General features: G+C 40.8%; 1 protein-coding gene across 1 annotated transcript; it reads right to left on the reverse strand.

The window, feature by feature from the left end:
* Nucleotides 1-307: 307 nt before the first annotated feature.
* On the reverse strand, nucleotides 308-12,145 carry LOC118822889 (hemicentin-2-like). The gene is made up of 6 exons (XM_036592216.1): nucleotides 11,731-12,145; nucleotides 11,488-11,619; nucleotides 10,582-10,726; nucleotides 6,992-7,143; nucleotides 1,011-1,086; nucleotides 308-558 (listed from the first exon to the last, which is right to left on the reverse strand). Exons 1-6 carry the CDS (start codon nucleotides 12,143-12,145, stop codon nucleotides 444-446), a joined length of 1,035 nt encoding a protein of 344 aa, XP_036448109.1. The 3' UTR covers nucleotides 308-443.
* Between the last annotated feature and the right edge of the window lie 2,976 nt (nucleotides 12,146-15,121).

Here is a 15,121-nt window from a genome sequence, read left to right on the forward strand (position 1 = left end):
AGGAAAAACAATCACATCAACAGATTCTCTGTGCCTCATTAACCACACGGTCATATCTACACATAAACATAACACAAACAATACGCTTCACACAAACATGAGCGTGGATCGCTGCGTTCCCTCCGTTATATAATCCTATCACACTTTCTGAGTGCAATATTCTTAAAATACTATCATTTTTGCCGGTATCTTACTTAAATTGTCACTCTGTAATGGTACTGAATGTAGTCCAGCAGCGATGTTGACCGCCCTAAAATGGTGGCGCTGTTGACGGGCCTGACTGGACCCAACATCTAGGTGTGTATATCTATGGATTAAACCATGTTTAAAAAGACACAATAACATTAAGGCACAGACATCAAACTAAAGCACGAAGTCAAAAACGAAAGCAAAGCAAAGTCTTTTCCACAGTCAGATGTGTTTTTGGTGTTTGTGAGTAAGTCTTATCCACTGGCTCTGGCCCGTGTGCACACGTGCACTAGACCAGGGGTGACCATCATAATAGTGAAGAGAGTCCAGCGAACAATGTCATACCACAGCGGCACTCCTGACCACGACCTGAGAAAAACAGACATTTGATCATCTTCTTCGTAATATCATTAACAAACTATACTGTACATTCTTCATTTATCAAAACTGCCGAAACATCTTACAAATGGTAACTTTGTAGAAGACGTAAGAAACATGCTTGAATTGAATGTGTATTAATGTACCATAATTTACATTCATTATAAAATATTCACACAATGTACTGTTTTCAAATAGTGTAAGAATATAAAAAATGAAGAAACTTCATCAAAGTTAATAAAGAGAATTTGATATAACAGTGATCATATACACATTTATAGAGCATTCTTTCTGCAATCGATGTTGGTTTTAACCTGAAGCATTTATGTTATCCAGACTTCCAGTCTTTTATAATTATAATAAATTACAATATATACATATTATATATATATATATATATATATATATATATATATATATATATATACACAATATACATATACTTAGAGCTCAGGACTGCCACTGTGGTGATGGTGGTTGTGATGGGTGATGGTGTAGTTGTCTTACAGCTTTCAAAACCTAAAAAGAGAAGACAACAGCATCATGATGGAACATTTTCAAAATAGTGTTTCAGAAAATGTTTAGTAATTTTGTTTTTGAGTTTCCAGGTAAAACATACATAGAATAACAATCAACAAATATATTGTACAACCCCTTTGTGTGTATATACATACACACATACTTATAAACCCTCCTGACAAAACTCTTCACTTCTTCAATTCCATTCAACTATTGTAGCTGGATTTGTTCTGTTAACTGTAGCCAAAGATAATTCTAATTAAAGGGTCTCTAATAAGCACTGCACCCAGTGTGTAATTGTAAGAGAGTAATGTAGAAGCCAGCACTAAACAATTACTTTTTAGCAGCTGTCAGGCCTTTGTGGTCTAGATGTAAGAGTCTAAGATGTAGTCAATGACAACAAGATAGCTCAGATGTGAAAACCTGGACCAGTATAAGTATGTTTTAATCTCAAAGTCAGTTTTTAATGTTAGGAACAGTAAGGTTTTCAAAAAAAAACAAAAAAAAAAACTATTGTATTTAAAACAAATATTCTACAATCATGTATCAAACAGCTCCTGAATGTTGCTGGCACACTTAGTGGCCACTTTATTAGAAATACCTACTTTCTTGCACCACCTTGGTGGTGTACAGTTACAGATTGTAGCCCATCTGTTAATGCATAATTTGTGGTGGTCCTCCTTCAGCCCTTAATCAGTGGTTCATTTCAGAAAGCTGCTAGCTGGACATTTTGTGTGGTGGACTGAACTAGCAGTGACACTAACACATATAAAAGCTCCAGCAGAACTGCTGTGCCTGATACACTTGTACCAGCTCCACACATGGTATCATGTTACTGCTGTGTTGAGAATGGACTTACCCAAGTAATATCTGGTCAACAGTGACACTAACATAGTAGTATGTGTGGAGCTGATACACTTGTACTATAGAGGGTAGCTGACAGATGGCATGTCAACAGATGGATCTTTTATTTACTGTATATACACCTTTATAGTGTAAAAGTTTAAATCATCGTTTACATGACAAATGAAAATGCAAAGAAATGCAATCATTCCAAGGTTCAAGACTGTAAGAATTCTTTGACATAAAAATCAAAGTGTGACAGACTGCTGAGAATATTAAACGGCAAGACTACACTCTTTTTATGTTAATCCTGAATATATAGCCAATGTAAAGCTAGCTGAGGCATAATCCTGCACATTTTCACTTCCCAGCTCTTGTTAACATGCATTATTTTACATTTTGACTGAGCTGTTGATTATTGGTGGGCTTTTGAGGTAAATACCAGATGTGGCACTTTTCAGCCCTACTTTCATTTTTCCAGTAATGGTCACATAGCTTTGAGAGCCTCTGACATTGTCTGATCCCATATGCTATGCAGGGAAAAAGCTGTTAGCAGGTCTGATTATACTGGTTTTGATGGCGCTGAATCTTCTAGCAGGGGGAAGTGGCTGGAAGAGGTGATGTCCAGGATGAGAGGGGTCAGCTGTAATTTTGCTAGCACACTTCATCACCCTGCTGTAGATGTCCTGAAGTGTTGGTAGACTACATCCTTCGATTCTCTCCACATACTCCGTGCGCTGGAATATGGTTTGTTCTTGTGAGGTGGAAAAACAACATCAGATGGTTATGGATGACGTTCTTCAGTTGTCTCAGGAAGAACATTCTCTACTGTGGTGTCTTGGAGACCTTTTTGCACTTCCACTTCAAGTTCCTGGATATGATTGTTCCCAGGAACTTGATTGACTCTACAGTGGAAACCACAGATCATCACTGATGTTAAGGGAGGGATAGATTGTGCCTGAAGTCCACCATCTCTGCAGTCTTTTATGAGTTCAGCAGCAGGTGGTTGCTGCTGCTTGACCACCATGATCCACCAAACATGAGGATCTTCACAGCTGGTTCCTTGAAGAGTCGTTGGTATAGAGACTGAAGAGAAGAGGTGAAAGCACACAACCTTGTGGAAATCTGCAATCCACCGGCAGAAGGGATCTGGCACAGACAGCTAGGACAGTCTGATCTGCAGCAGCTCTGGCACTATGGCGCTGAATTCCACAAACAGAAATCTAGCATAGATTCCAGGCCTATTGAGATGCTGTAGCATGAAGCGCATCATCAACAAACTTATAAGCTCTGTATGCACACTGCAGAGGATCCAGCAGAGGGTTTGTAATGGTCTTCAGGTGGGCTAGGATCAGGTGTTCAAAGACCTATGTGACTACAGAGGTCAGGGTTACTGGCCTGTAGTTATTTAGCCCTGTAATGTTCATTAATGCTCCAGTGATTTGTTTGTGAGAATCGGTGCTACTGGACCTGAGCAGTGCTTTAGGGCAGACGGAGAGACTAAGTTCATAAGTCTTAGAGCTTTTCTCACCACTTGTCCACTGTTGACATCCTGCATATTGATAATGAGATGAGCAGGGGGTACAGGTGAGAGTGCCAGGGGGATGAGCAGGAGAGCAATACTAAAAATTGTCATTTGCACATTCAAATCTGCAGGAAAACTCATTCAAGTCATTAGTGAGTTGGTAGTCATTCAGTGGAAGGGGGATTTTTCTCACCTTGTAGCTGGTGATATATTGAAGGCCTTTCCAATCTGAAGCTGGGTTTTAGTAGCAATGTGGCTTTTCAGCTGTTCTGAGTATTTTTTCTTTGCTGCTTTAATGCCTTTCTCCAGCTTGTATTTGGCCTCTTTATAGAGAATTCTGCCCCCACTCCTGAATGCTGCCATTGTTTATCACTGCTGTATTTCACCTGTGTGTAGTTGAAATGCAGCTGTCCTCACAGAAAGTGATGTATAATGTCCTGGTGTCATATTGGTCTAGGTGTATATCTTACCTGTCACCTCCTCAAAAACTGTCCATTTTGTGGATTCAAAGCAGCCCGTAGCTTTTCAATTTCTCTGCTGGTCCACCTGTTCACTGTTGTGACGACAGGTATGTTGGGATGAGGTGAATGACACTGCCTTTTGAGTTCTGCCTTTTCTTGCTGCGCGATCAATAAATAGCACTTCTTGCAGCAGATCATGGCTACCCTGTGTTTCTAATTCTACTGATACCACACTAGTGTCAGAAGTGGAATAGTACCCCTCAGTAGGCTGAAGGAGAATGAGGCAAGTCAGAACTTGAAGGCAGACGGCAAGAAGTATAGCCTGCCAATAGATCGTAATGACGGTGACGAAATAGGATGTCATGCTGGTCGACGCCGTACGCCTGGGCTGGCAGGTAGACAGACGTTGGCGAAAAGGTTCAGTGGCAGCCACGAGTGGTGGTTCAAGTGCAGTGTGGACTACAGATGCCTCTTTGCGTAAGCTACCACAACCTTGTCGATAACTTTACTGCGATCAGCATGCTCATGCACTGAGTGGGCACATCACACAACTGGAAGACGACCATTGCCCGGCTCTGGTCAGTCACCAGTGGCGGAGACATAGCCCCAGAGTGCATGAGCAGCATTCAAGACAGCGAGGTTGGCGCAGTGGGTGGCAGTGAGAGTGGAAGGGCCGGTATGAGCACTACCGTTGCTGCCCCCCCTTGCTGTGCTGGACTTGACACAGCACACTGTGGTAAGCTCTAGATAAAACCTAACCCATTATAAGCTCTATTAAAGACATGCCCAAACCAGAGCTGGACAGCTCTGTCAGTAAAGCAGCTTCTTTTGAAAGGTCTGTGGTTTGTTTACGTTTTGACCTGACACGCACTTGACCTTTCCAGTGTAGACGTCCTGCAGGCCTTGGAATGCAATGCAATACTACGTTTCAAATCATGATGCTCTCCACGTCTTTCTTAAACATCAGTTTATTTTTCTCCCCAGTCACTGTTTAAAAACCATTACACTATCCTTCATTATCTTGATCAGAGTCGGCAACGGCTGTCCACCATTCCACATCTTCTCCATCAATGGTAAATTTAGCGGCCTTTCCTGTTGTCATAACATTAGTCTTCTTCATATTGAGCTGAAGTCCCTTCTTTAACACTCTGATCTTTGAACTTTCTTAAAAGGCCCTTCAGGTCTTCCACATTTTCTATTATGAGTGCATATGAAAGGTTAACGATGTTTCTTCCACTAGTCCTGAGTCCTCAGTTTTCCTCCAGTCCTGCTTTAATGCTTAGAAATCATACTTCTTACCAGCAGTAACAAAAGCATGCTGAAATAATAAATAAAACTAGAAAGGGAAAGTTTGTGAACGAACTTTAAGTTGGCTTGAAAAAGCCAGTTAATTACGTTAAAACGTTAAAATATTTGAAAACTGTTGATAGTTGTTAAAATGTTGCCAAAATGTTGCTAAGCAGAAACTGAAGTATCTGTCGGGGATGGTAATTCGTTGCAAGGTGCTACTGTGAATCAAGTTAAACCTTAAATTTAGTGCTACGTTAAACTAAGTTACACCTTAAATTCTGTGCTGCCTTAGATTTAGTGCTATGTTAATTGCAGTTCCTTCTTGAATTCAGTGCCACCTTAAAAAACGTTCCACCTTAAATTCTGTGCCACCTTAATTTTAGTGCTACCTTAAAGAGAGTTCCACCTTAAACTCTGTGCAACCTTAAATTTAGTGCTATGGTAATTGCAGTTACACCTTAAATTCTGTGCCACCTTAAATAAAGTTCCTCCTCAAATTCTGTGCTAGCTTAATTTACTGCTATGTAAATTGCAGTTCCACCTTAAATTTAGTGCCACCTTAAGAAGAGTTCCACCTTAAATTTAGTGCTATGTTAATTGAAGTTCCACCGTAAATTCTGTGCCACCTTAATTTCAGTGCTACCTTAAAGACAGTTCCAACATAAATTCTGTGCCACCTTAAAAGAAGTTCCACCTTAAATTCTGTGCCACCTTAAATTTAGTGCTATGTTAATTCCAGTTCCACCTTAAATGCTGTGCCACCTTAAATTTGGTACTATGTTAATTCCAGTTCCACCTTTAATTCTGTGCCACCTTAAATTTAGTGCTATGGTAATTGCAGTTCCACCTTAAATTCTGTGCCATTATAAATTTAGTGATATTTTAATTCTGTGCCATGTTGAATTTATTGCTATGTTAATTGAAGTTCCACCTTAAATTTAATGCTATGTAATGGTAATTCCAACTTAAATTGTGTTCCACCTTAAATTTAGTGATATGTCAATAGCAGTTCCACCTTAAATGTAATGCTGTGGAATGATAATTCCACCTTAATTTCTATTCCAACTAAAATATAGTGATTGTTAAATGCAGTTCCACTTTAATTTCAGTGTCAGTGTAAACTCAGTGCTACCTTAAAAGACGTTCCACCTTAAAATTCAGTGCTCCTAAGTGCAATTCCACCTTAAAAGCAGTTCCACCTTAAAAAATCATTATGTGTGCTGATACTGCTGAGCATTAGGCTGAGAGCATGTGAGACTAAGCGCTCCGTGCGTGAGTTTGTATGTGTGTGTGAGAGAGGTGGCCATTGTGACATCATGTTTGGCATGCTGCCAACATTCCGCCCATTCATTCCCTATGGGAAAAAATATCGGCTTTGAACGTTAATTTTCCAGAAACCGTACGTCGGATCGGTCCAAAAAGCACAAGCGCACTATTCCCGTATATGAGGAACGTTTGTGCAAAATTTGGTGGTTGTTGGTCAAAAACTGCGGGCCGTGAAAAATTTGAGCGTAGAATAATAATAAGAAGAAGATTACGAAGAACAGTAAGTTGGCTTTTTCAAGCCAACTTAATAATTCTCACTCATAACTAAAGCAAGCATACAAATCCTGTCAAATCTTTGGATTCTGTAGAATATTTGTGTTTGTAAGTAGAGGTTATATATATATTAATTATGTCATGTAACTGGAATGGATTGTAAAACCTCAATAATAACTCTAGACTTTTGAGGATTAAAGGCTGAAAGTGAAGATGCTAGTGTAAGAGTTGGATTGTGGTAGCGTACTTGGAACATGAGAAAGGGTCAAGACTCCATCTGGAATCGCAAACACCAGGCCTTTAGCGTTGATGGCTTCACAGGTGTACGCCCCCTGATCTCCCTCCTTCACATTCCGGATGGTCAACGTCCCCTGGCCATTCTCGCTGGTCATCGAGATCCTACAAGAGAGAGGCACTGTTTTGGATCTGCTCGCATGGCTCAGTTTGTCCAACCACATCTTTTCTGGAATAAAACTGCCATTTCTCAGTGGCTGGAAATTGGACTGATTGTTTATTTGGATTGCAGAAGAGCAGAAACACTGAAGGATTTTTTTTCCTCTCTGCATTTTTTCAATCACGCAACACAGACAAGGAATGTGGAAAATAAAGAGCTGCGAATGGAGGTTAGGAGTGTGTCAGAAATCCTTAAGGCTTTGAGTTATTATAAACAAGGTGAGGACATTTTAGAGAACAAATAAAGCAGGGCTGTTAATAAATAATCAGCCCAAAGCAGCAGGCCAAGAGCGTTTCCTTTTTTTGGGATGAAGTGATGGGACAACTCCAGAGCACTCCTGCCCAAAAATCTTCACTGTCTGGTTCTAATTGTACAGATGCTTCAGTTAAACCATGCCAAATGCTGAATGCTCTCTCCAGATTTCATTTAGACCCACGTGGTGTTTATTACTCATACAGAGAGATGAGCAAAGGGCTGTCAGAGCAGAGTCATGTAACAAAATGACCATGCATCCATGTCCTCACAGTTTCACTGTTAGCTGTACTTTTAAAGAAACAGTTCAACAAAAAATACAATTTACACGCAACGTTCATTAACTTTTTGCCCAACTTGTTCAGTCAGGGACATGGACTGAAAGTCTACTGTGATAAACAGAGTTCATACTGTTCCTAATAAATTTTAGCTTGTAAAGATATTTTGTAAATATAAATAAATACATACAACATCTCTTTAAGGCTATTTATTTATTCTAAAAGTATGTGCCATAACTTTTGTACAGATCACCTTTCATGTTTTATTTTTTTGTGTTAAATTCAGCAAATACACAATAACTGTTCATCAAAATGTGCAGAGGTGAGGTCTCTGTAGAAAATATATTAACTTATTAGTCAGCAAAAACATAACATACAGCTGTGTAAGTATATATCCCATGAAGAAATACAATTTTTTACTCACTTCATTGAATTCACTGACAACATGAATGAACAGCTAGATTTAACCTCAGATGCTGGATTTAATGCTAAATGATCGAACAGTTGTGGTTCAACATCTTCCAAATGTAACTCAGTTTCTCTACAGTTCAAAATAAAAACTACTTTTGAGTATGCATTTAAAGAAATGTTTTTTAAAATGTATGTTTTGGAAGTAAATCTTCAGGACTGAACCATAAGGTTTTAGATCAGGGCTGCCCAAAATGGGCCTGCATGCCAAAGTTGGCCCATGAGGGCGCTTGATTTGGCCTGCCAGAAACAGACTGTTCACAGCTTGCATTAACATGTGTTTCATGTGCGGATCATATCTGGATAAACTTCGGCCGGATTCCATTTGCACTCTTCCCTAAAGTGCATCCCTCATAAAAAGCATGTCAGCACATACATTGTTTCCGTTTTACTTTTGCTCGCTCATGTAATTGTATACGAATAGCGAAAGCGCATTCCGTTTACACTTATGTGACATGTTAAATGCGTCAGGATCCGTCTCTGACTACCTTCATCAGTGTTTGACTGATCTGACTGTAATCCATTCACAGGGCACCCTGAGGGTATCTACATCTGTTTTTTATGCAGAACATGATCCGATCACCAAAAACATATTAATACAAGGTGTATACAGGCCTAGTTACCCTAACCCCATCACCTTTACCTACCGTGTGATGGGATTACCTAAATAGAGAGAAGCAGAAAATGCAACCAACTTCCAACACTGAACTTTGAAAGTGTGGAAAAATATTTTTTTACTTAAAAAAAAATTGAAACTACTTACATTATTTATTTGTATAATATTTTGTCTTTTTGTTCAGTTCAGGTTGCGCACCCCTGTCTTAGATCATGGAATGGTAGACTGGTACTGTATATCACAATGAAGTAGGGGTGGGAATCTCTAGGCACCTCACGATTCGATTACGATTCAGAGGGCTGCGATGCGATTATAAAACGATTATCGATGCATCTCGATGCATCTTTTTTTTTCTGTACAGCATTTCTATTTTCTCACTGTGTGAGCTCAAGTTTCGAGTTCAAGTTTCAAGTTTATTTGTCATTTGCACAACATGTCAGGACATTTATGCATTGAAATGCTTGTGGTGAGGCTCAGCTAATCACTCTACAGAAAATAAGTAAATAAGTAAAAATAAAAATACAAGAAAAAACAACTGAAATATATTAAATATACACAAAATATACACAGAATATACACAGAATATAGAGACCATATACATTTTAAAGTGACTAAGTGACTCAGTTTTGTTATTTAAAGTGACTTGGTACTTTTAAAGCAAAGTATTTGTAATGATCAATAATGAATTTACTTCCAATATCTCTTATTAATAAATCAAATGGGAGTGATGTGGCAAGTGAACTGGAAGGCTCTCATTCACTGCTTTTGTTTAGAGCACGAGATGCTGCTTCCACTCATCTGTGATAAAATGCACAGTAACAGTGACAAAAGATCCACTGACAGTGGATGTCCACGCAGACAGGGATGTGCGCAACATAGAGCGAAAGCCCTGTTTCGCAACGACTGAGAATTGCTGTGCAGACTGCAGGTCACATAGCAGCAATACGTTATTCACATTTATAAGCAGCGCAGTTGGTTTCCTGGTACGTTAAATCTGCAACGAGAGACTGTCAAACACTAAATAGTTGCGAAGATGAAGTCGATTCTCTTTCGAATTTTCCCATTCCACCTTGAATTGTGTCGCATTTACATTCGGCACCTCAGTCAGAATTTAAGGTGGAACGGGTAAATTTGAACAAGAAGCTGCAGATTAAGAAGCGACTTCAGCCTCGTAAAACAATCGAACACTGAGAGATATTTTGCTCTAGTTGCTCTAGTTTTGAATAAACGTTTCCTGTCGGAAAGGGGAGGAAAGCGGCTATAGCTTAAAGCAGAGCAAAGTAAGTGCGCTCTCGTTTATATTGTTTAGCCTAAACTAGGAAATTATCACATACTGACACATACTGGACATTAAATAAATGTTGCGGCTCCCAAGGTGGTTTGATTTTTGTTGAAAGGACAAAATGGCTCTTCTTATCATTTGGGTTGTGACTCCTGACCCAAGCTGGCTTTTAATGCAGAGGGAGCCGGTCGGATTTCTCGCTCATCCAGTTGTGTTTTTGTTATGTGCCGCCACAGACTGTCCGGGCGCTACAATTCCGCACTTCCAAGTTCCGCCTTTTGCGTCCCGTCAACATTACTTTATAAATTAAATATTTAGAAAATCGATTTTTGACATTTGTGAATCGATTCAGAATCGTTCACGTCCGCATCACAATGCATCTAAGAATCGATTTTTTTCCGCACCCCTACAATGAAGTCAAACAGAACTAGAAAGTCATTCTGTCTTCCATGTGGGTCAGACAGGGCAAGGTCATCTAACAGTGTACCTGCTACTGACTGGAATGTGTCCCCATTTAAGCCTCCAAGTAATGATGGGGGTGGGCACGCCAACAGCTGTACAAGTGAAGTTCACCGTCTGCCCCCGCACTGCCGTAACAGACTCTTCTGGGGGGCTGGTCACAGTGGGAGGGGCTTAAAGATAATGAGAAGAACAATCAATACTTTTCCCATGAGCAGCTGCCCAGCACACTCACAACCACAAATACACACTCTGGAAACACTTTACAATACAGTTTGACAGGATGAATAAGGTTTCTGATCAAAGCAAACACAGAAGGGACACCTGTCAGTGCAGTGTGGTGTGATGCCTCCCGCTATCTCTTGAGGATACCTGTATTTTATATTGTAGAGACTGCACACTATGTAGTGTATGTCAATCTTCCTCCAATACTTCTAAAAGTATTGGAGTACACTACAGCAGTTCACCCGGAGCCTTGTAAGATTCAGCTATTGAGCAATTAATGTTGAATTGATCAGTAATTTATAAGTAATTACTCTAAGAAACCATAGTTACTAAGTAATTCTCAAAGAGACTGGCTTGTTATTGTTTAGTTAATAGTGAACTACCCTAATCATTAGTAGTAGTTAACTAGTAGTCGTTGGCAGTTAAGAGTAGTTACTTATGTGTTGCAGCACTACTTATTCATCTCTTCTTAGTTCCTGATTAATTACTTGTTAACTATCAAACATTATTGTAAAGTGTTACCTACACTCTCTCACTGTCTCTCCCACACACACACACACACACACACAAACTCAAAGGCCTATACCCACTCAGACTCAGAGCTCCTCTTGATCCCAAACCGGTGGTGTGTGACAGATATATTTGGCTATTGTATTCTTTGAGATTACAGCATCTACCGGTAAGTGGTGACTTAAGGCCAGTGCCTTACCACAGCCGTACTCATCTGAGCGGTCAGCACAGTCAGGCTCCTCGTCACACTGGTAGCTGGCAGGAATGCAAGCACGGTCACTCAGACACAAAAACTGCTCTGGAGCACACGCGTCCCCGGGCCTTTTAGAAGCTACAAACAGATAAAGAATTTTTACTACACATCAGCAAATACACAGATCAGCCAAAACATCATGAAAAACAAAAACATCACACCTCTGTGTGCTGCCAAAACAGCTCTGACCTGCCAAGGCATGAACTCTACAAGACCTTGTAGGTGCCCTGCCATATCTGGCACTAAGATCCTTTAGATCCAGTAAGTTGCAAGGTGGACCCGCCAGGGATAAGACTTTTTGTTTCAACACATCCCACAGATCCTCTATCGGATTAAGATCTGGGGAATTTAGAAGCCAGGACAACACCTTGAACTCCTCATCATGTTTCACAAACCATTCCTGAATAATGTGTGCAGTGTGGTAGTGCACATTATCCTGCTGGAAGAGGCCACTGTCATAGGGGAACACCTTCACCATGAAGGGGGGGTGTACCTGGTCCTTAACGATATTTAGGAAGGTAGTACGGGTCAAACCGACATCCACATAAATGCCTGGACCCAGGGTATCCCAGCAGAACGTTGCTCCGATGCATCCTGGTGCCATCACTTCCCCAAGTAAACAGTGCACATGTACTCAGTCGTCCATGTGATATAAAAGAAAACAGGACTCATCAGACCAGGAGGACTTTCTTCCATTGCTCCAAGGTTCAGTTTCAGTAGTGGACAGGGGTTAGCATGGGCATGCTGATCAGTCTGCAGCTATGCAGCCTATCGCAATTCAAGTTCTTCTGTTGGTTCAGACCAGGAAGGACAGTCTTTGTTGCCCTTGTGCATTAATGAGCCTTGGGCGCCCAACATCTTGTCACCGATTCATGGTTTATCTCCCTCCGACCACTGTCGGTAGGCACACATAACTGCTGACCAGGAGCACTCCACAAGCCTTGCCATTCTGGAGATGCACTGACCCAGTCATCTGACCATAATAATTTGGCCCTTCTAAAAGTTGCTCAGGTCTTCATGCATGCCCATTTCATGCACTGACTGTTTGCTTAGAGGCTAATATATCCCAGACCTTGACATGCTCTGTTGTTAAGAAGTATTTCAACGCTATCTCCTTTATCTGTGAGTGGTCAAAATGTTTTGGCTCCTCAGTGTACAATAACCAGGACTGCCAAATCTTACTGGTCAAAACTGTAAAAAGACATCAAGTCAAGTCAAGAGGCTTTTATTGTCATTCCATCTATGTACAAGTACACAGTGGAGTGAAATTACATTCCTCCAGGAACAACAAGGTGCAACATGGAACAAAAAAGACAGTGCACACGTAAGTGTGCAAACATTAAACTAGAAACAAGACAATAAATATGATAAAACAGACATTGGACAAAGTAAACAGACAGGACAGTGCAGTGCCAACACAGCACTCATTTCTGGACATGAGGTAGTGGAATAAGGTGCAAAGAATATTTAACATGCTGTTATCTGTGAGTATATGCAGAATAAACAAAGTGTACACACAGTCTTAGCAGCAATGTTCCACATAGTGCAAGTAGAGCATCAAAAGAGGAGTGTGGCTGTGTGTGTGTGTGTGTGTGTGTGTGTGTGTGAGTGTAGAGTATGTGTGTGAGGGGGTACCTTCTGCCAGACGGCAGCAGTGAGAAAAGTCAGTGTGAGGGATGGATGGGGTTGTCCACTATGCTGGTGGCTTTGCGGATGCAGTATTTGGTGTAGATGTCCATGATGGAGGGGAGAGAGACCCCGATGATTCTCAGCTGTCTTCACTATACGCTGTAGGGTCTTGCAGTCGGAGACAGTGCAATTCTCCAACCAGGCAATGATGTAGCCGCTCAAGATGCTCTCCAAGTCCACCTGTAGAACATGGCGAGAATGGGAGGGGGGAGATGAGCTTGCTTCGTTCTCCGCAGGAAATAGAAGCTTGGCTATGGAGTTGGTGTTGAGGGACCAGTTGAGGTTCTCTGTGATGTGGACACTGAGGAACTTGGTGCTCCTGATGATTTCCACAGCAGAGCCAGTGATGTTCAGTGGGGGGTGGTCACCTTGCACTCTTCTGAAGTCAACAACCATCTCCTTAGTTTTGTCCACATTCAGAGGCAAGTTGTTGGTTCCGCACCAGTCTGTTAGCTGCTGCACCTTCTCTCTGTATGCTGACTCATTATTCTTGCTGATCAGACCCACCACAGTCGTGTCATCAGCAACCTTGATGATGTGGTTTGAGCTGTACTTTGCAGTACAGTTGTGAGTCAGCAGAGTGAACAGCAGTGGACTAAGCACACAGCCCTGACGGTTGTGGAGCCCAGTATGGTGGTGCTGGAGATGTTATTACTGATCCTGACTAACTGAGGTATCTCAGTTAGAAAATCCAGGACCCATTTACAGAGGGAGGTGTTCAGGCCCAGCAGGCTCAGTTTCCCAATCAGCTGCTGAGGGATGATGGTGTTGAATGCTGAACTGAAGTCTATGAACAGCATTCCACAATGTGGATTGAAGACATTAGAGAGACAAAAACAAACAGACACAAAGGGCTAAATCCACAATGTGGACTCAAGTGTCTTTTGGACACATGCAACTCAATAATTTATACATGTATATTCACTCAGATGATTAACCAGTTTATTCAAAAGGCAAAATTTGATCTGTCTGGACTGAAAATCTTTGCAGACACTGCAAATGTAGTTGTTTCCACAAACTTTTTCCATGAGCAAAACAAATTTAGGTGTTTCAGAGGACACTACTGAAGGACTAAATCACAAAGGGCTGCGTAACTCTTTACAAAGTGATCAGTCTAAAACTAGTGATCGAAAAAAATAAAGGCAGTCTAACTCACGGCAATCCATCTCGTCAGAGTTGTCTTGGCAGTCGTTGTCTCCATCGCAGCGCCAGAGTTTCAAGGCGCAGCGGCCGTTCTGGCACTTAAACTCATTGGGCTCGCAGAGGAAAGGAGTTCCTGAGGAATAAGATAAATACTCACAATATCTGAGCTGATATATGAACTGTACCCTAATCAAACCATAACAAATCTGAGATTATGCTGAAGCAATGACATTATAAAGTATTTTGTCCCACAAAAAAATGGACACATTGCAGTTTCTTTTCCACTGTGTAGTTTGCACTGTGAAAAAGAATGATTGGTCTATATGTATTTGATTGAAAAGCCTTGTTTAGGTGGGATTTACATGGTGTCCTGGGGTACTTCCTTATTTATAGGCGCTCCACAGTGATTTATTACCATCTGGATCAGCCATGTTGAGAAAATTACAGGCTGAATTACTCAGTGTTTCTCACCAAACACCAGATACACATTTCTGTAGTCACAGTCACCTTACATTGGGAAAAAGAATTTGATGGTTGCTATTTGCCCTATTTGGTCTCCTTGTGTGCATATCGGTGACTCTGCCGCAGATATGAAACATTTTCCAAATTGTAAAAAGAAACATGGATGCTTTAGAAGAAAGACTGAACCATTTCTTGGACTGAGTGGCGAGTGGTAAAATGGGGTTAAATTATATTCATATATGCACAATATAATCAATAGCAACACTTTATAATAATGACAGTTTAT

The sequence above is a fragment of the Colossoma macropomum genome, unplaced genomic scaffold (assembly GCF_904425465.1).
Source record: "Colossoma macropomum unplaced genomic scaffold, Colossoma_macropomum, whole genome shotgun sequence".
Taxonomy (NCBI): domain Eukaryota; kingdom Metazoa; phylum Chordata; class Actinopteri; order Characiformes; family Serrasalmidae; genus Colossoma; species Colossoma macropomum.